This window comes from Cariama cristata, unplaced genomic scaffold (genome assembly GCF_000690535.1).
Source record: "Cariama cristata isolate BGI_N322 unplaced genomic scaffold, ASM69053v1 scaffold19003, whole genome shotgun sequence".
NCBI classification, from domain to species: Eukaryota; Metazoa; Chordata; class Aves; order Cariamiformes; family Cariamidae; genus Cariama; species Cariama cristata.
In genome coordinates, this window is record NW_009609146.1 from 1,808 (window position 1) to 23,747 (window position 21,940).

A 21,940-nucleotide genomic window follows, 5' to 3' on the forward strand; every position below is an offset into this window, starting at 1 on the left:
TTTTGTTGACATAAAGACATGAATATTTTTCACTAAGATTATATCTATGCAGAAAGTTAACTGTAAGATGTACCATTTCTCTACATAAACACATACATTTACACGTATTTATAAAAACCTCTCTCAGAAAGGTTTAGGAAGAAGTCTGATGCAGTTTTAAATGTTACCTTTTATACTGCGGTGCTGCAGGATTACTATTGCATATCATAAATAAATGGCAGTATCAGAGAATTTTAAACACATGTAGCAGAAAAGACATGAATATTACTTAGACAGACCTACTGATAAAAATACTAAAAAAAAATTGAAAGCAGAGTAAGACACTTTAGTGGGAAAGCTAACAATCAATGTAAACTTCAGTGTTTCCTACCAAAAAAAAATAAAATCAAAAAAGCCAGTATCAAACAATAGAGTAAGACAGCATTACAGTCATTTGGTTTTGGTATTAACCTCAAAGACGAAAGAAATCCCCTTGGAAAGCTAATTTGAAAGTAAATAAGCCTAAAGTTAAACATACAACTTGTATTAATCTCAGAACAGAATCAAGACCACTATTAAAATAAAGCCTGGGGCACATTGTGATGCCTACGATTGGTGGGTGGATTTTAATTGACTTGAAGACTGTCATAGTCCTATTATCATAAAACCTGTAATGCACTTCCAGCATGGAGGACCCATCTGTGCCCAACATCCATCTGTTTAGACGTGATTGGCAAAGTGGTAGGGAACTCGCAGTGGTTGCCTCTGCCTGAAAGGAATAAACCACAGGATCTTCCAGCGAGTGCCAAAAACTTCTGAGAAGGTCTGCTGCCATGGCTTTCGGGGCCTCGATCTACAGAAGACAGCATTATTAGTGAAAGACAGCACGCCCACAGTGCACTTCAGTCAGCTAGAACAATGCAAGTTGGCTGGGGATCCGTTACTGGACTCTTATGAATTGTGTCCCAGCATCACAAATACAGCTTTTCTTTCATTACGGCACACAGCTGAGACTTAACTTTGGAGAACAGAAACTATCTGTGTTGTCAATCAACTGGAGGCAACTTTTGAAGCAGAGGAGAACCTCCGAATCAATGAAATGTATGTCAAGACACAGCAGAAAGTCTTTTGATCTGTACTTTTGAAAGAAAACATAGTTCCACTGGCTTTGGGTAGGGAAGGACCAGGAATAATGTGAGGTTACTTTGTGTACAACCAATATTAAAAGATTAGTCAGATGCTGCTAGAGATAGGCAGTACAGGGCACAGTACCATGCAAACTAATCTTAACAAAGTGCCTTCAGTTCCTTTTCTCTCTCACACAGCTAAAAAACACAGCTATTCCTTTACCTTTTCAGCAAATAAATCTAGAAATTTTACAGCACTTACATGTCTTCACAACAGTTTGACATTTTTTCTATACTTGTAGTGTCCTGTTGAAGAAAAGAAAACACAATGAAAAAGTAGTTATTTACATTCCTAACTGTTAAAATGTCATTATGAAAGCAAGTAGATAAAGCAGGGAATCAACTCTTAGCATACACTGCTTTGGCATTAGTCCAGTAGGTTACACATTATTCATATGCCATATTAGTTTTAAACAGCTGTGAGATTATACACACAAATTTACTCAGTCTGTTAAATGATTTTTACAAACATAATGTGAAACTATACTGGCTAGCCTTACTATGATAGCACATACTACAGAATGTCAACAAAAGCCTACAGCATTATTACAGCTAAAATTAATTCAAGTATTATGATTAATTCATGGGACATTTAGAAGTAATGTGTGCAAGGTACACTCTTGCCATACTTTTCACAAGCACCCATTCAGACTTGGAGTAGTCCACTGAGATAACCACAAGATAATTTAGTAAAATGCAACTATTAACAGATGTAGTATTTTGAAAAGCAGGAGCTATTAAGAAGCTTTAAAATATTTATCTTCATGAGTATTATAATGCAAACAGCACCACGAGGAAGATACCATCAGTTTCCATAGTTGCTATAAGTAAACACCAAATATAAAAATTATTCTCTTAAAATGTAACAAAAATTAAATAATGTGCAGAGTGAAGGCACCCCTGCATCTAACAGTAAATCAAATTAATACTTCACTTTTCTGAACATGATCAATTTAATGAGTCACAATGTTTTATAATTAACAAATCAATTTAAGCCTAGATCATCCTTAAATAAGGCTTTTAAAACTACCAATAGCACTTTTTTCACTTTTGCACTACAAATTTAACAAAAAAAACTTGCTTTGTAAGTATCACTTCAATTTTAACTCCAGCAGTATTACCATTTTCAGTGCACATTCATAGTTCATTATGTTCCAAAATCATTCAGGAGCTCTGAAATACAATAATTGAAATATTTCTCATGGTTCCATCCCCTTTCCATGGCAGCTTGATATTTCCCTTCACTGTTCATTGATTTGGGCATGCACATAATGCACCTGCCAGACTACACTAGCATTTGAATGAAACCAAGGGCTAGTGTCTATTGTCCCAGCCATTCAGAGACACGAGGGCTGTGGTTTAATTAGCCTGCGACTTCATTGTCATCTGGAAATACTATCTAGCAATAAAACAACACAGTGTTCCTTGGTTGTTCCTGCCATCAGTGCACCCAATTCAGCGCAGCCGCTGCTGGGATTCTGCCACCATCTTTCATAAAGCTTTGAAGGGGAAGGGTGAAATGTGAGGTGGAAATAATGGGCAGGAAGCTGCTTCCCTGCTTCACCAGACATGGGTGGCCTCAACTCCCCTTGCCAAATCTTGTCCTTCTAAGTCCACTTCCCAGCTCTGATGAGTTTTGGAACTGGATCCCTTACCACATGCTAAACAGCAAAAATCTTAATTCTGCCCAAGACCTACCCAGCTGAATTCCAGACGCTCTATGGCAAAGGAGAGAAGTCCCCTCTTCTCATGCCAGCCCACCAGGATGCACAAGTTCCTCCCTGCATGTGCAGAGAAGGCATGCCCACAGCAGACTACATAAACCATCCATCACTAGGTGGATTTCGGCAACTGCCCAATAGCGAGAGGAAAGGACTGGAGGCAGCAGACTGTAAATACTGTCTGTTGTTTCAATTGCCATAGATAAACTGCTTCCCCTCTCCACCTTACGGGCCTGCCTAGCATATTCCACCTCACCTGCCACAGCTGGCAGGACAGCATTACAAGACACAAGTCATTCTCCTTGCTAGGGCAGGACCTGACTGCACAGCCAAGGGATATTCTGCTTCCTTGGGCTGGCTTTTTGTGCGTCTCTTATCAGAACAAACACCACCTTTTCTGACCACAGAAAATCACATACAGCTTTCTCAATAAAAAGAACTAAGTAAACACAGATATTACTTCCATGACATTTCAGTGAGGTTTTAACAGCGTCTTCATGAGATGCTATAGCTCTTTCCATAACTGCAAAAATAGCTCACCTCTAGGAATTATCCTCTGGTCAACTCAAAGCTGTCTACCTGATAGCACAAAACAGTATTGGTATGTTTGACAGCAATGACTGCAAATGATTTTTTGTACAACAGTAGCATGCTAGTCCAGACTATAATTGATTTCTAGGTATCAAAGATTTATGCTATCATTTCACAAAGGGAGCCTTACAACAGATTCAGGTGCAGAAGTAACATAACAAAATAATACATTAAATATGGCTTTTTGCTATGTTTCTCTACATTGTTTATTCATTAAAACATTTTTACTGCTCCCTAAAATACTGTATTTGAGATTTTTGAAGGAATTCCCAGGTTGGGAACTGAGGGTTGTATTTCTCTTTAATTGTTATCATGGCATGTTATCAAGACCTGAAAGATGCTCCATCAGGGTCTGCTCCCCTCAAAAACGTAATCCATTAAATTAATGAACTAAGTGAAAGCACCAAAACAGGAACTGCAGAAAATAACTGTAAGAAAAGACTGCAAGTTTCCACACCTTTAAAACATACTAAGGATTTTAGTTGGATAGGAAGTCAAAGGAAATCCTCCCTTCTTCTTCCATTAAAATACCAACATCTACTTTAGAATACTTTTGCTTTACATTAAAGGAATTGGGACTGAGCAATGAATCCTTTGTTTCTGGGACACTTTTTCAGAATTAAAAAAACTTTATAGCCACGTTTTAAAAGCTGTGAACTAGGGCTAGAGGGAATGGGAGGAAACATCTCTCTGAAGTTTAGTGCTTAACAAGTGCTGGTGACTGAACTTAAGAAACCAAATTGCTCTCACAGCTTCCCTCCCTGAACACTGCTGCCAAACAGTTGGGCTCATTCGAAATGTACTTTCATTTGAGAGTGAACCAATTTACCTTTTCACATTAAAGTGAAACTTCATAGCACTCCAGGAAACTTGATAGCCCCTCTGAAGACAGGAGAGGAAGGAAAGGGACAGGACCACAGTGGAGTTTTGGCCTGTTATTTAAGGCTTTCTTCTCAGACAGATGCACTTTTCTTCTTTGGGAGACAGGAAGATCAGGATAACCACTATTCTTCTGAATGACAAGGTGTTCTGTTCATTAACACATCTCACAAGTGGCTTTCAACCAGAATACCATCTCTCTTAATTATGCATTTGATGTATACCAAGGTTTTGCTACAACATCAGCATTACTGTGTTCAGCCTAAGAAGCTTTGGCTGTCTGCATCTACTATCAGCTTGGATTACTATTAATACAAATAGAACTCTGCCAAGATTTTCCCTGCCCTGACTCACAGCTAATGCTGATGTTAAAATCTTTTGGAGAATTGGCACTCATCCAAAAGTTGAAAATAACTTGGTATGAGCAAACATGGCATTTCTATTGAGTCCTAGTAATCTCTATCTCCAAAAATCCCATAAAATTTACAATTGCATACAAGACAAAATTGACTAACCCACAACTGATAAATTTCACGTGATGGGTCATCTGGATCCCCAATGTCATCATCCAGATTGGAAACAACTATCGTTCCTGCAATTGTTCCTGGTTATTCAGAGATACATAGCCACTGATAAGTATCTTAAAGCAACTAGTAAAAAAAAAAATCAGACTTTAGTGTGAAAGACAAAAGAAATTAGAGGAAATAAACACAGCAACTATTAACAACATATCACTTTAAAACAAGAGGAAAAGGGCAAAGGGTTCAGATTCTGCTGAGGGGATGAGGAATTTTTTTTGCTTTGAGGATTTAGGTAAGATCACCTTGTCTACTCTAAGTGAAGCAAGCTACTGCCACAGCTAAGACTGTTATGAGAGGAATGGAGAGACCTATGTAAGAGCACCGACTGATTTCTGCAGACCAACTTAATATTCATTTGCAAATGAATACACCTGCGTTAGCTTCTAAGAGGAATACATCTTTCACATCTGTATTTTTAATTAGCATACCCAACTGCTTGAAAAAACAGGTTTTTTAAAAAGATCACATGCACTGTTTAACAAACTGTGCTATAGGATGGGATTCATCATGAACTAATTTATCATGGAATAAACACATGGAAATAATATTTTCCTCTTACTGATTCATGTTTTCCAAAAGAGATACTGTAATTTGTAACTCACAGGACTAACTCCAAGGCATGCAGCCACAATCTCCAATTTTTCTTCTGAGATAGCTTAAAGTGACATGTAATCAATACAGCTCTATTTAATACTTGCAATAGAAGAATTTAAGCATTATGCCACAGTTTCGTAATATAGTATTTTCAAATGCTCAATATATACGAATCAGTAGGAAAGTATGATAAAGCAGAAAGAGAAAAAACAAACAAAACTTGCAAGCCTTTCTGGATTTGCAGCCACTGCTTTTATCCAAAACTGCAACACAACATATCCTCTATCTGAACACATTTTTTCATTCCTTCTACTTATCACCCTTTCATTGTGTGCATGTAGATGACAGGTTAGCAACTGAATATAAAATACTGAACATCTCATAGAAAGAAGACTTCATATTTCAGAAATTTTCCTTTTTGGCATTAATTACGTTTCAGGTTTACATTTGGCCACTTTCTAGCATTGTTTTCTTAATCTAGACTTCTCACACAAGATAATATGATTAATTTCATCAATTACAATTAGGTTCAGCCTGAAAATTACTAGTTCAGTTTTAACTTTAAATGCCTAAATCAGAGAATTGTGTGCAAAATGAAAAACAATACTACACTACATTATATCTAGAGAATACTCCTACACTCCTTTATGCTGTGATGAATTTAGTTAAATAGATTTCCAATGCTTTTGTCAGATATTAAAAAATGATTCAATGAAAAGAAAACTGCTGATAACGAATTAGGAACACATCTACAGAGAAGATGATACAAACAGATCTCTTCAGTCTATTTCAAATTTACAGTGTATTCAGTGCAGATAGCTGCATGACAGTAAGACACATGACAAAACATATTATTTTTCCTGATACTTACAAATACCTTCTTAAGACAAAAATATTAAGAAAAAAATGCTTAGGAAGGCTAGCTGTTGAGCTTCCTCACATAGAAGCCATTTTAATGGTCTGAGGTCTAAATTTGACAAGCAAGATTAAACAAAATGTAGTCAGTCCCCTGAACACTCAAACATCATTATTATATAGTTACTTATTTTCAACTACTTAAAGGTATTCCTTTACTACTTAGAAAAATAATTGAGTTGTAAAAGGACTTCCTCCTTGAGTGATGAACAAGACATATTTTTCGCACATTTTTGACTCTCTGAACAGTATAAAATCTCTTTGATTCAATTTTCTAACTTTCACTTTTCCTCAATAATACTGTAACTAATTAATTTCAGTAAAAGTATTACCATTTCACCTAAAACCATACAGTGATCTAAATAAAAGAGATGAGATCTTTTGCCACTTACTGTGTCTTACAAATTTATTCCTACATTTTAAATAGCTCATCAAACAGGTTTTTAAAAAACATTAAAATTTTATTGTTATGGTAAATAGGTGTTTAAGACTGTCAGGATACATTAATTAAAAATGTTAAACAAATTGGTATTCTGTTTGAGAAAAACAAGGTAAAGATATAAAAGACTCTACACAGTTAACAAAATCCCATTCAAAAACCAGGACATCACTAATTCCTGACAATTTAATTTATAGGACTTCATGCAGTCTTTTAATAGCAGATTTACCTATAGGTGGATTAAAGGTAGAGACAGGAAAAGAGGTAGGGATAAGAGTAATGGGGAAGATACAGACAGACAACAGTACTATTAACATATTTTCTGTTACATCTAATTTCAAATTACTATTTTGGGTTTATATTTTATATACCGCTTGCTCTCCCTCTACAATTACTTCAGGTTTTACAATTTATTATAGCCAGGTAAAGAATACATTTGCCTGGGAATCCTAATTTCCCCTACCAACCCTAATTTCTTCTGCGCTAAACTTAATTATGAGGATTAATAGTTCCTTGATTACATTTCTGCTATGTTTGAAAAAACAGGAAAAGCCCTTAGTATTTCACTAATCAAAACAGTATTTAATAGATTATCTGATTAAAGATATGATTACAAATATTTTTAAGATACTTATTTTTAAAGACAAAAAGCATTTTAGCCCAATTAGATCACTTGTGCACTCTGTATATTGAAACAGCAATTGATCAACACTATAAAATATGCAAAGAATTAAAAAGCCTTTGGTTTTATCAACAGAATAACTGCAGGCACATTTTCATTATTTTGCATTTCAACTTTCGTAAAATTTCTTCTTACTGATTATACAAAGAAATTTAAAATTTTCACTGGCATTTTTATTGTTTGCACTTCATTTTTGCATTATACTATTAAATGAAATGTTACTCCTACAGAAAATAAACTGCTTGGAAATATTCCTTTGGGATAAGCATATTAGAAAATTAATTTGTACCATTTCCATCTCTTTCCAATTTCCTTAAAAGGTTTTGTCTTTTTGAGAGGAAGCCCTGAGCAAAATGAATAATGTTCCTTACTATATGCTTACTGTAAGTAACAGTCACAATAACTAAAATACTTAAAATATATGAATTAGTAAGTTCAAGATGTTCATGTGGAGATGGATCTGTTCACAAGAACAACAAAAAACAGCTAGTGAAATATGTTTGCTACTTGAAGGTGAAAAGGAGAAACACTGCAACAGTAATAAAACATAGAACTTAACAAATATCAACATTTAAAAATGCTTCTAAGGGGAAAAAATTATGTGGTAGGCATATATTGTGCACCACACTGTTGAACACCAGCTGTTAAACTATTTTCCCTTCCATCCTCCTCAAAGCAAATAAAGGGAAATTTCTCTCTACCTCATCCACACAGTACTGATGCACCAGGACACTGGCATATCACTGTACACCATTCAGTTAATTAACAGGAAACCCTGGTAGCATTAATTAAATTAATAAAATCACTGTCCACTTAGTTTATGATAATACATCCATTACCTTGCACAAAGACCACATGGTATCTATTAAATTTATAAAAGCTCATCCATTATATAGTTCTGCCACAGAGAAACAAATTAATTACTAAATAATTTTAATGAAAAGTTTTTCTCTGCAATACTAACACACATAAAATCATATTTGATGGACTACAGTGGAAAAATGAAGAAATTTTCTTTTAATTCCATACAAACACTTTGAACATACGGAAAACACAAACTGGTTAGTGTTTGAAATAAAAAACAATCAAAGGTAATCCTTTAAAATTAGGGTTCAGATTAGTCTCTGCAAAGGATGCTGTTTAACTGAAACATCTGGTAGCGTTACGTTGAGAGACGGGCCTTTTTAAACTTTGGAAATGAGATTAGTAGATCAGTTATTTGTAAGTGTCCGAGTAATTTCTAATTATTTTATCTGGGTCACAGATAATCCGCTTTTACAGGGCTCCCACAATGACATCAGAGGATCACTGCCGAACTGATTATCCTGTTACCTTCCACCATCCATGGGAAGACGGGATTTTCCTTTTGTACAGAGGAAGAGAAAGAAGTGGCTGATTGCTTCAGACAGGTGGCAGCCAACAAAATAAAGACCACCACAGATCTTAAGAGGAAGAAAACCTCACATATGCAAGAGGTATCAGCCTTAAAAAAGGTCAGCAAACTGAATACTTCTTAGTAGTGTCTTCTGTAATTTAAAACCTCACTGGATATGAACAAATATCAAAATAATCAGACAAGCCATTGTTTAAAAAAGCAGGCTACATTATTTATTACTTGTTCTACAGTAATACCTTGTAGATCAAACATAGCTGATGTCAGAATCTTACTGTATAAATAGAAAAACTGTTTTTTAACATCACTTAACTATAGGAAGTGATGTTAAAGACATACACAAGTACTTTCTTAAAGCAAGAATGGAACATGAGTGAGAGAAATGCAAATGCCAGGACTGGTCTTGTACTAATATACACACAAACATCCTGACAGTTCCACCTTTTTAAAAGACCCTGAATTGCAGCTCTTTACCTCCTACAATCAATCATAAACCAGAAGTAATCTGTAGTTGATAAAACAGACTTTTTTTTCCTAAGTGAATTTGTGCCTTTTTCTAGAAAAAAAATGAATAAATAGACTAGTTATACATTTTTTAGGAAGGCAAGTGTCTGTTACATATAAAAACATCAAATGAGAGAAGACTTCTTAAAAAACACATCAAGAAAATATGTCTTGAGAAAGCAAGCAAGCTTCTGGATACCATTTGATCTAGCTTCCAATTAAATTTTATTATTTGACATGAGGATAACTACAGAAAAAAATTTATTGGAAATAAAATGGAGTAACACAGGTATTGTCCTCCTCAAGATTTTCTTCTAGGTTAAGTGCAAGATATTCTTTTCTAGATAAACTTTGCATTTGCCATTGCAATATGATGCCATTAATAGGTATAGGCAGTAGTTGCACAAGACAGTAGAAGTTTTGGGGTTTTTTTTGTGGAAAATTTAAAAACTTTCTGAAATGGAACTGTCTCAAGCAAAATGACAATTTTTCTATAAATAGTACTTTTACTATTTATGACAAACCACTAAATAAAAAACCACCTATCTTCATAGAGTTTGGAAGTGTCTATATTAGAGCTGTCTTGTTATGATGTAGTGGTTGAGGCAAAAGAGGCGTAATTGCTTGTGGGAGTACAGCAGCTAGAAATAGTCTAACTTAAGGGGTAATAATAATTAAAAAAAAGACATTTTATTCTCAGTACGAGAACATTTAGTTTTTCTAGGGTGCAAATGACAAAAAAAATATTTTTTTTTTTTACTTACTATTTTATGCTAAGCTTGCTTTTACTTCTCAAGCAGCTTCATTAAAAAACGTCATGCTGCCTGGGAATTTAAGAATACAGGCTCATTTCCAGTTAAGGAATATAAAATTCAAACTTCTCTACAAGCAATGACAGGGAATAGAGGACTGGTAAAGCAAACACCAAGCATAAAAGTAAGCAGACTTTCAATATAAACGCATGATCATTTTGGAAATTAGATCAGACAGCTCTTTCTTCATGGGTGAAACTGATTTCCACCCAGTTCTCTAGAAACATGAAAACTGTAAGTAAGAAGACTAATTGTTATGCTGAGATTTTAGTAAGAGTATCTTCTTAGGATCTTAGAGTTCCGAAACTAGGATCTTAAATTTCTCCCAATTTCAGAGACTTCTAAATTAGAGAGAACTTAGATATTTCTATTTCCAAAGTATCCAAATAAAAGTTCCCCAAGAGTAATCTTGGGTACATGCTGGAAGAAGTGTTAAAATTCAGGACGATGATGAGAGTAAAAGCAAACAGAGCTTGGGGAAAGCAACTGGAGAAGGAGGATGAAAAGAGCCATGTGCTCCTTCTGCTAGAAGTGTGTTTCACATATGCTAGTTTCTAGGGAGAAAGTACTAATCTCATACAGAGGCCACCTCAGCTGCTCCCCTCTTCGCTGGAACAATTCATGTCAAAAGTTCCTCCAAGGACAGTTTTTGCCAACCAGCTGTTCTCCTCTCATTGTAGGAAGTCACCTCCCTTGCTCTTTGGCTTCCTGGACCTCCAGATGAGATATGAACAGCCTTGTGCTAATGATACCCTAACACTGATACCACAATAATAGAGGTGGTAAATGTACTTAGAGAAATTACTGTGTGTAGGTAACTTGGTCTATTAATCACCTTCTCAAGCAGTACAGCCTTAAGAACGTTCTCTGTGCAAGAGCCAAATTTGAGTACACAGGTTACAAAACTTTCATGTTTTTTCCAAGCATCTTAGTATCTGTCAAACACATATGAAACAGGATAACAGCAGATTACATGCATTTTCTTCTCTAAGAACTTTAACATAATGGATCTACTGTTATAACCAGAGAGTTGTGCAACGACAAGTACGGAAGATCAGTCAACTGCACAACACCACTAAATTTCGGAAAGTGCCAGCACACTCACCAGAATACTTCACCTGCACTTCATAATGTGCTGCTTTGGTTTCATTTACATTTACATTTGATCAGAGCCATCAAACTGTGGAAATCAACCATAAGCAATGAAGCACGAAGTTGCCATTTCAGGTCCTACTTTCTTATTACTGATGATGCTAAAGGAGGATGAACAATTCTGCAGTTTCATTATCCCAAGTTGCGTCTGTGAGACTGACAGAAAGCAGAGCACATTCTGTGTATTGAGAAGATACTGAAAGACCAAGAACTGGTGACTTTTTTAATATGCATCCAATATTCCTGGAAAAAGGAATTAGCCTTAGCTTTATATTACTTAGACGAAACAGAAAGTATTGGCCTGGTTTCCGCAAAATTATATGGCAGTCAAGCAAATTTACCTTACAGAGAACCAGGAAGTTTTGCTACAAAAGGGTCAAAGTTTGATAAATCCTGAGTTTATTTTGCTTTCCAAAAATATAATTTTGACAGCATGTGAAATATAGGTAAATAATAATGTTAAACCCCAACAAACCTGAACTTGCTGGACTCATTTAGCAACAGTACATATCAGTCAAAGTTTAGACCACAGAGCTGCAATGCTGATTGTCTCTATTATTTAAAAATAACCTTAGTCCAGGGGCTGTGGCACTCATGTTGGCTTGACAGTAAACTGCAAACACAGGGATGGAGCACAAATTAGGAAAATGTTTGTTATATGTTCTCCTGTACAAGCACAAGTAAGAGCTGCTCTACTTCACCTTTTTCAAAGGTCCATGCCCTTGTCCACCTCTCTTGCATACATCTCTGGGCAGCTTCAGCAATCACTGAAATCAGTACTCTCAATAGCTATGGAGCAATTACTACAACATGAATGTTTTAACTGTGCATATCTATGCCTTCAAGTGTTTATCTTTTAAAGTAACCTCGAGTCTGCAACATTACACTTGATGTGTAATGATTGTGTTCTGCTGTGAAATAAATTTTGATCTGTACCTTATACTAAGGCAAGCTTAATTTCATCATTAATTCATTATTTTGAACGGAGTTAATTTCAGATAACATTTGCTCAGTTTATACAGGAAGATTAGATGCTGAACAGTAACTCCAGCGCAGTACACAGTAGGAACATTGCTGTATCTCAGTGATGATGGCTCATTGCTTCTACAGGACTTGAGTGTCTTCCATGCTGTGCGCCCAGGTCTGTGAGTGGGTATACCCAGTGTCCTTGCTTCCCTTTTCTGTGCATCACAGACCTGTCTTTGGGGAGCCTGCAGAGAAACTACTCACTGCTGCCCTCTCCTCTGCCTTTTTCACTGGCTAGCCAAAGCTGTTAGGAATTGCTTATGGACAAAGCAAATCCCCACACTACAATGCTGCCAATCAAAACCCACTTGTACAGAAAGATTTTCTGACAAAACTTGCAGACTAAGCACAACTTCACCAAACAGATCTGGCTTTGTTCGTTTGAAGTCTGACCAGTTGTTCCCAAGCAGATTTCCTCAAAATGACTGTATTGTTTATTCTCAAAGAAAGGAATGAAAAGGAAGTCGTCGATTGTGCTGCTGGTATGGAAATGCTTTGAGTGGGGGACAGACCTATGTTCTTCAATAAGTCAATGCAACAGCATCCACGTGGTGTGAATGAATTAGAGTTTGGAGATCCCAGTAATGGATTTCTACTTCCCTAGCAATTCCAACCCAACAATCCCAAACCTGAAAACTAGTCAATATGAGCCAAGCACAATAGCCCCTCTACTACAGGTAGAGTGCAGTGAGAGGCCCTAAGATCTGTACTCTCCAGCATCTGCCTCTCATAGTCCATCCATATCTGCAATTACTGTGGTGTGTTTGTTTCACAAAGTTTGGCAAAGAAGACAAAAGATAATATCCGGGCATACTGCAGCTCAGCAATCCACAGAAAAATTTGAGCACATAAAAGGAGTTCGGACTTGAAAATGCTATTAGTCCACATCTGTTCCAGAGTAGTGCCAGCTCAGTAAGTGCAATGGGATGTACTTCACAGTCTATTATACAACTGACATAGAATAAAAGGGCTTTACAGCACTTTATACGTGGTGGTAGCAGCGTGACAGTGTTAAAGCTCAGAACGGTGAAAGAACACACTGGGAATTCATGCCTGTTGCAGAGGCAGCACAGTTGATATCCTATGTCAGAATAGAAATGTCTGAAGTTTCAGGTGTATCTGACAGAACCAGGTTTAGTCTCAGAGTTTTTATTTCATGTATGCTAACAGTATCTGAATGGATGCTGATGGCCACTGCCAAAATTTAGTCCAGCTTCTGGCAGCACATAGAACAGAATGGTAGACAGGTTTTGTTCCCTGTTTTCTTCTGTATCCTTTCTGTGTTTTAGTGTAGTACTGATCACATGGCTTTTTGTTCCTTTTCATGTATCTATTTAACAGAGGCTAAAAAAAAAATAATCCATATTTCAGCATCTGAACTCTAAGGCTCCCTGAGTTTCTGTATCTCTCACGGGAGTGAGGGTGGGCAGAATTCAGACGTCTGCATCACTTCAGCTAGATATCCATCAAGGCATAGTATTAGATTAGAAAAAAATCCCAGCTCTAGAGGATGCAGACCCAAAGGTTGTGTGCCAGCATTTAAACAGGGAGGTGCGAACCTGTCAGCAAGACCCTGGAACAGAAATCAGACACACAGTAAAGGGGCACAAAGGTAAACCTGTAGACCTAGGGGCTGACACAGTGCAGAAAGGAGTCTGGTACAGCAGCTGGAGGATGGCAAAGATAATACACAGCATAGCTACAGTCACACAGACAGCAGAAGGGAATAAGTTTATGTAAAGGTAACACAATAAAAACAATAAGCAATATTATTGCTTTATCTAACAGAGGGAAAAACTATACAGTAATTTTTGTCCTTTATTCCATACAAAGGGATTACACAATACAGTTAGGAGGTTTGCCATAATGCACCTACAAAGGTTAATACTGTGTAAACCCTCATAATCCCAAAATGAAATGTCAGGCAGATCTCAATCAGTTGTAGTCACAAAGATGCTGTCATCTTGTATGTTACTGTCTTTAAAAAAAGTTTTGCAGGCCAGATCATACACCCTTTCAGACACACACAGATCCAACTAATGTACTCTTTCTGTTCAACACTGAAGTACTTCAAACATGTCTATGGATTCTCAAGATAACTTCAAAGAATTCACTGGCAGTGATTAACTTCTAATGTACAGAACAGGATGTTACAGCAACAAAAGCTTGTTTCTTCTGGGTACTTATTAGATCACCAAATTCATTTAACTGGAAAATTTTTCGATGCAGAGGATTTTTTTCTGTACCTTTAAATATAGAATATGCATTTGGACTGTAAGTTGTACATGATTCCGTTCCATAGTTTAGTAACTGAAGAGATCTGAATGTAAGCATATTTATAAAATACTTAACAAAAAGTGTGTGTTTTCAGAATGTATGATTCATCAGTGAGCCTCACTGCCACAAAGCATAAATAAGATCAGAGCACATAAAAGTTTAAAATAAAAACAAAAATTAAAACCCACAAATACGTACCTTGTACACTGAACAACTCCAGAATAATATATGGTTTTATTTTACTAACACAAATCAGGAAATTGCCTTGATAGGTGAATTATTAGATACTTGTCAGAAGGCTTCTTAGGACTTCCTTGGAGACAAAAGTCTTGACAGAGCACATACCAAAGAGGTGCCTCATAGTGAAAGTGTTTCTCTATTCTTTCCTTTAAAAAAAATCTCTTTTTCTGCCTTTATTAATTTTACTGAAAAATAAAATATATACTTCTGAAATTAGATACTTACAGTGAAAATACCCATTAGCTGAGTGTAAAAGAGTCCACTTATTCCACCTAATATTATTAGACCCATGAAGGCAGATATTCTTAGGAGAGCAAGTTCATGTCTAAATACAAAAACATCCTAGAACAAGACAGAAAGAAGAGAGAGACTTTAGCACTTACAAATTGAAGTCTTTGAATTGAGTGGAAATACTAGAGAAGAGCTATTCCCAAAGACTTACACCAAAAGGCAAATACTAGATTTTTGCGCTACATTGCAAATCATTGATACATGTATGTGCTAAAATTATAAATGAATAATCTTTTATTTATGCATGTAAACAGTTGGCGGGTTTTTTTGCCAGACTGTTAATAAAACCTCATTCTGGTATTTAAGGTTTGGGAATAGATTGAGCTCAAATGGGTTACTGAATCTTCCATCTCAAACTGTGCCAGACTGCTATACACAAGCTCCAAAACATAAGAAAACCATTCTGTTAAACAGTCTGATTTCTAAGACTCCTATATCTCGGCTCCCAGCCACAGAAAATTTCATTTTAACATCACATCTTTTGTAATAAAAACAACAACATTCCTAGTTGTACTCTTGAAGATGGTACCTATAAAATCCAAGTATCTGTACTGGATTGGTCCCACTGTAATGCTGTCCAGTATCCAACGTAAACTCATCGTCATTTTTTAAATTTTGGTCTTAAGCAGATTATTGTAACTTTGGATACGGGTGCATAATCAAGTTGCCTCAGGGTACAGCAGAATACGAATTTACTGTATCAGCTGCTTTGGAAAGCCTGCTCTCAGCCAGCAAAAAATAGTAAAAGTGTAAGAAAGTTTTATAGATCTTTTTCAAAGGATGAAACACCTTATTTTTATCACAGGAAAACATTTGTACATGACAGTTACTGTAGATGTACTGCAAGTTCACACCCCATCTTACCCTTTGATAATGAGTTAACACACCCATTCTCTTATTTATAAGTCACGATTATGTTCTCAAGGATGTCTTTTGAATGTACACATCTGTTTTTCCACTTAGAAAAGCCAGATCACAGCAGGAAACTATTAAAAGCTTTCAAGTAAACTTTAAATTACAACCAGACCATAAAAGTGAACTGAATGGAAAAAAAAAAAACCCACAAGCCAACCCACTGCTTTTGAACTTTCCTTCTTTATGTTCAACCAGTGTGACTTAAGGAAGAGGAATTCTTAGATTCAGGAATACTGGGTTTTAATTAAACAGAGAATAGTTAAAGCAAGTTACATTTAGTAAAGAAGTCTAATTTTAGATTTAAATTATTTCCACTAAGGTTCAAAATATAAAGCCAGGAAAAAAAAGTTTATACTGGCTATTAAAGCTGTGAAGAAAGTCAATATTTAATGAACAAGCAGAAATCACTAGTTAACCAGGTAAAACAAAAAGCAAACCTCACCAGGCTTTTCTGAACTGTTAAGCCAGCTCTTGTTAGTATTGGCCTTTCTTGCTTTTTAAACTCTTTTTACTCAGTTGATGAGTTAATTCAAAGTTAAATCAACTCAAAATATAAGCATTCATACTAATCTTTATTCCCTTTTGCACCAGTCCAGCAAAACTTTAAAGAAAAGCAAGGTAAGACACAAGTTCTACTAGCTGTAAAATACTTTCTCTTCGCATCTTTGCAGGTATGTTGTTTTATTATATCAGAAATGTTTTAACGTATTCAAACTCAACCTGACAGAAAACAGTGAAATGTATGAGAAGAGTGCCAATAGTGAAGTTACATTCTGGATCTAGCACCACACTCTCTCATTAGAAAAAAGTTTATAACACAGCTCTTAGCATCGCCCCAACACTCTAATTAGAAGAGTTCCTTCTCTTGAGCATCATCTTTAGCAGGAGAAAGAGACATCACCCAACACATGACAACAGAAAATCCTAGTGTAAAGCAGGCAGGTTGCCTTTTGCATTTGGCCCTTCTAACCCATGTTAAAACTAGACGTACAGAAAAGGAAAAACCTTTCATACTGAAGTGAAGACCAAGGAACACTACTGTCTTTCTCTCCTTTCTTCCTCCCTAAAAGATGAAAGTGTCTACTGCAAAAGACCAGCGGTTGCTGAATTACTAGTGAGAAGAGGTAACATCACCAATGTTTTTTTCAGTCATTACACAACCCCTAGGGGAATTAAAGTCTCTGAGGCAATGATGACCTGGAAATCAATACTCAGCCCTCACCTAGCAATCTACAGACAGAACTGCATTTTTCTATAGGAAACTAAAATATATGCAGGAATAAACTCTTTTGGTTATCAGACCTTAACAGAAGCTATTTTCACAATTCTGCATTGAAATAGAAACATAAGACTCCATGAAAACAGAAAAAAAGATCATTAAAAAAATCTATTTAAATCACCGTAATAATAATAATAATAATAGTACATTTTGGGTGTTGCTGCTTTACAAAAAAGCTCAACCCAATTTGTTTTCATTATTCCTCCTCAGAACTGACAAAAACATTTTTCCCAGCTAAGAAAACCAATCAAAACTGTAAGAAATCAACCTCCAAGACTAATCAGTAATTAATCAATCCCTCTTTCAATGTATTTTGAACAGATCCTCTTGTTCAAACACCACTTAGGACTCACCAATCTCAGTGCAGTGTGAGTACTGAGACTGCCTGCCCCTTCAACCTCCAAAATCACACTATCTGTGCTAAGAGAAAGAACTACAGGGACTGAGCCACAAAGCATAAGCATACATAAGCTAACACCACCAATGCATGAACTCTCTCTCATGGCACAACACGGTTTTGCCCCATAGCAGTTTTTTTCCATATTGAGCCAGGCTGACATATGTGACCTTGACATAGGTGTTAAATGCACAGTTTTAACAATGTGAGAGCTGCCCTTCAGGTAGCCCCTTGTCAACATCACAGCCTAACTGCTCTGTCAAAACTTCAGTTGACATGGGTTCCTGACACTGGCTTCCCGCTTAGCATTTCCTACACAGCTCAGATGTACCCTACTCCCAGGCTGTTGCCTGTTCTGAAGGTTTTTAAGTTCCCTTTAGCCACTACTTCTATCCATCCAGTCAAACTTCAAGGATTCTTGGCTACTTATGAAAATGGATAGAAACGTGTACAATAGAAACTTGTCACAAAATAAGCAACAAAGCGTAGGTCTGTAGGATTATGCTGAGGAATGGATTACAAACCATGAGATCTGGTACCTTTGCCTTAACAGGCAAAACTGAAACACTCCACAGAAAGCCAGTCTCCATGACAAATTGACATGGAACTTCCTCAGCCCCATGGTAGACCACACGCCCCGTCTTCATTTCTGAGCATCAACTGTTACGGATGATCCCTACAATGAATGCTACCATTAACCAGGAAAACAGCTATTATAGCTTTACACTATCACACAGGAAAGAGGTCAAAAACAATGATGGATCCAGCTCAAGATCATAATCAACGATATAACCACTGCTTCCAAATTCAACTTTCTTTTTACCCTGCCAACAACAACAAAAAAAGCATGAAAACATTTAACGGGTCCCTGCCATCTGCACTATTGGGTTATTATTTTCAAGGGTTTACAGTATTCCTTTAAAAACAGCACACTCTGCACAGAGGACAGGGCTTTCAGCAAGACTATTGTATCTGTTTCAGAAGAGATAAAGTGAAAAATAACCTTCATAAATTTTCATTTACAATGCAAGATTAATTTATTCAATCTTGCTTCTTTACTGAAATGTGATATACACAGAAATTAATATACTAACAAAATACACTAAGATACTTCATCTTTCTCTTGGGGAAGGGATACTTCATGTAACACATGCTAACCTGCTTGTCTATTCTCAGTTGCAAACGCCCAGGATGTCTGTCCCCGTCTGGTGATGAAGTCAGTCTATCAACTTGGATATCATAAAAACAGTGTAGAATACAGAACAAAGCCAGGCTGTCAGACTCAAACAAGCAAAACAAAAAATACAGACTGCAGGCTTTGCAGAAAGAAAGACGAAGGAGAGGTAAAGGGAGAAAATTCATTCATGTTAAAAAAAAAAAAAAAAAATTTCACAGAACACAAGCTGCATTCTAATAAGCCCCTTTGTAGAGATATTTATTATTAATAACAACTGATGTTTATGTAAAGTACTGTTTGACCAGGACTGTTTCAGGTCTACTAAATGAGTAATTTTCCAGTCTGATTCATGACTGATTTCATTTAAAGTGAAAATAGGTACAGCACTCTGATTACAAAAACAAATGTCTACAGAGAGTTCAGTCCAAAGTGATAGTTCTGAAATAATTTCGACTAGAACAGATTTTAAGAAAAGGCCATACAAACCTTCACATAAAAATGACACTACGAATATATTAAGTTCTAACAAAATCTTATCCTCTCAGTCATTCCCATCTTTTCTCTACAGAGCATGTATTTACTTTCTAAATTTAACTGAATATTCAAATACTGTCCTTCTAATTACACAGGAGGAGAGCAGGGTTAAGTTAGTTTTGCGGAACACTAAGAAGGAAAATTTGATGTATTTTCATTTTTTAAAAAACTCTTACAACCTGTAGGTCATTTGATGACCCTAAGAGAAAAGGTTTCCTTTAGATTCTCTTTACAATATAAATGGACTTTGGATGATTCATATTTCCAGATTTTAATTAATATTAGTTAATATATAATATTGAAACAAATATTACTGTAAATAATCTTCTCACAAAGTCTAATGAGTATTTCACAAGACCTTTTCTTTGGAATTGAGAAAACTGAGTCCCAGACAGAGCAGGCTGATATTGCCACAATGCTTCCTCCATGACGTTTCCTCCCCTCTCTACCAATAGAGCTCAGAACATTTTACAAATGAGTTAAGTAATAACATTTTCATAGTATACAATGGATAACTGCAGAATCAGGAACAAAACAAAACCAAAGCAAAGGAGGTAAATTTTTTGTATGTCAGTGTTTTTTCCTATGACAATCATTCCAGCAACATTTCTAGCAAACAGAATGTATCAGCAAAACATCTTTTGCTGAAAAGATAAAAAGCCTTCTATGAATCAGGTAAAATACACTGCCAAAGCATTTATTTTTCCTTCTACTTGACCAGCTGTGTCTAGAATCTAGCCAGTACAGCCATGTAGAGAGCAACCATGTAGTCATGAGAAGAGTAGTATTTTTTTCTCATCTCAGTATCCACAAGAATGAATACTTCCTAACAGATAGAGATTTCCTGACCTTGATGTTTTTTAATGAAGATGCAAAATTAAGAATGTTCCAGCCTTAGCCTCTGAAAATCACCACAGTTAGCAGAGGAACTCATATGTTGTTTTATTCAAATTATATCTTTTTCTTCCGCTAGGATCTCACATAGACAATTTAAATACCAATTCCTTCATTTCTAGCAGTAATTGTACTCCTCCTGCTGGACAAACAGATGCAATAACCATAATCATCTTTCTGACAGTGTATCAATTTCAAGAGCCAAGAATACTACTAAGCAATTTTCTGTTATAAGACCTGAAGCTGGAAGGTTGTAGCCCTATTGACATGGCTTCCTCCATTGGCTTTAAAGCCAGCACCTTTACCTTAGCATACTTAATTAAAAATGTTTGGGTTTTTCCTACTTAATGCTTTAAAAATAAAAACACCAGTTTTCATTCAAGAGGAAATAATAACATACGTACAAGGATCATATTTTCATAATGCATTAATTAGTACTGTGATAAAATTACTATTTAACAACAGTATTAAAAGGAATTTTAATTCTATAGTTTCCGTGTTATGTACTATTTTATATCCAAAGAATAAAAATTAAGATGAAGGCACACTGCCAAAAAATTCACAAGTATTTTTAATGAGCAGGAATAAGCTAATTCCAGATGGCTCTTCAGAAAAAAATTCCCCAGTTTTTTGAATTTGTGCTAAACGCTAGCTCCTGTCGATTCAGAAAATGTAGGCCCTTGGCTACACTCAAAATTTCAACGAAGAATAGCGCTTCTGTGAAAGGTAGAAGGTACTGTGGTCTCTGGAATGCTGTGGTACTTCAGCTTTTATTGATATACAAAGACTAAAAGAAGCTTGCAGGATGCTTGACTAAAAACCTAACTTAATGGTAAGCAAATCTTCTCACTGCTCCTGTTCGTTTGATGTCAAAATTATGTAATTCTGACAAATTATTCTGTGGCACAAAGTTATATGGCATTACATCCTCAGCAACACTTTCAAAAAATCAGTTTAATGGGGCTCTGATGTAATCTTCCAGACACATATACTGACTAGACACCCAAACAAATTATTCTTAATTTTCGGTACTTCAGCTGAGAAAGCTAAATACTATTCAGTGTAACCTACACTCAACAAAGGTCTGAACAGACCAGACCTGCTGTGTCTACTAAGTTTTACTATATGGTGTAAGCATATTTACCTCTCTGGGGCAGAGAATGTTATATACTATAACACAGATCCAGTTTTTTGAAAGGAAGAGTGTCATTTGAAGTGTTCACATATGCAAACTGATAAACCCAAAACCCCACAGCCAAAACAAAACAAAACTAAGCAGACCAAAGTACTCTGTTTTTTCCACAACTCTGTGTAAATTTAGGCAGCCAAACATGGGAACCTGACCCACTCTTCAGGTAACTACATTAAACTGGGTTAAAATAATTATTGCATATATATTCTGCCTCCTAACCTGTCACATCTTCTAAAGGGTAGATACTAAAAGCAGGCCTCTCCAAAAGACTTGAAATTAACCCAGCCAA

The 21,940-nt window shown here is 36.0% G+C and overlaps 1 protein-coding gene across 1 annotated transcript in view; it reads right to left on the reverse strand.

Annotated features, from left to right (window-relative positions):
• Positions 1 to 217: 217 nt before the first annotated feature.
• Positions 218 to 21,940, reverse strand: part of ZDHHC21 (zinc finger, DHHC-type containing 21) — a 30,586-nt gene continuing 8,863 nt past the window's right edge. Inside the window, exons 5-7 of the mRNA XM_009697436.1 lie at positions 15,198 to 15,314; positions 1,369 to 1,412; positions 218 to 832 (exon numbers count right to left, since the gene is read on the reverse strand). Coding sequence (XP_009695738.1) covers positions 700 to 832; positions 1,369 to 1,412; positions 15,198 to 15,314 — 294 coding nt within the window. The 3' untranslated portion in view covers positions 218 to 699. The remainder of the gene's footprint in view (positions 833 to 1,368; positions 1,413 to 15,197; positions 15,315 to 21,940) is intronic.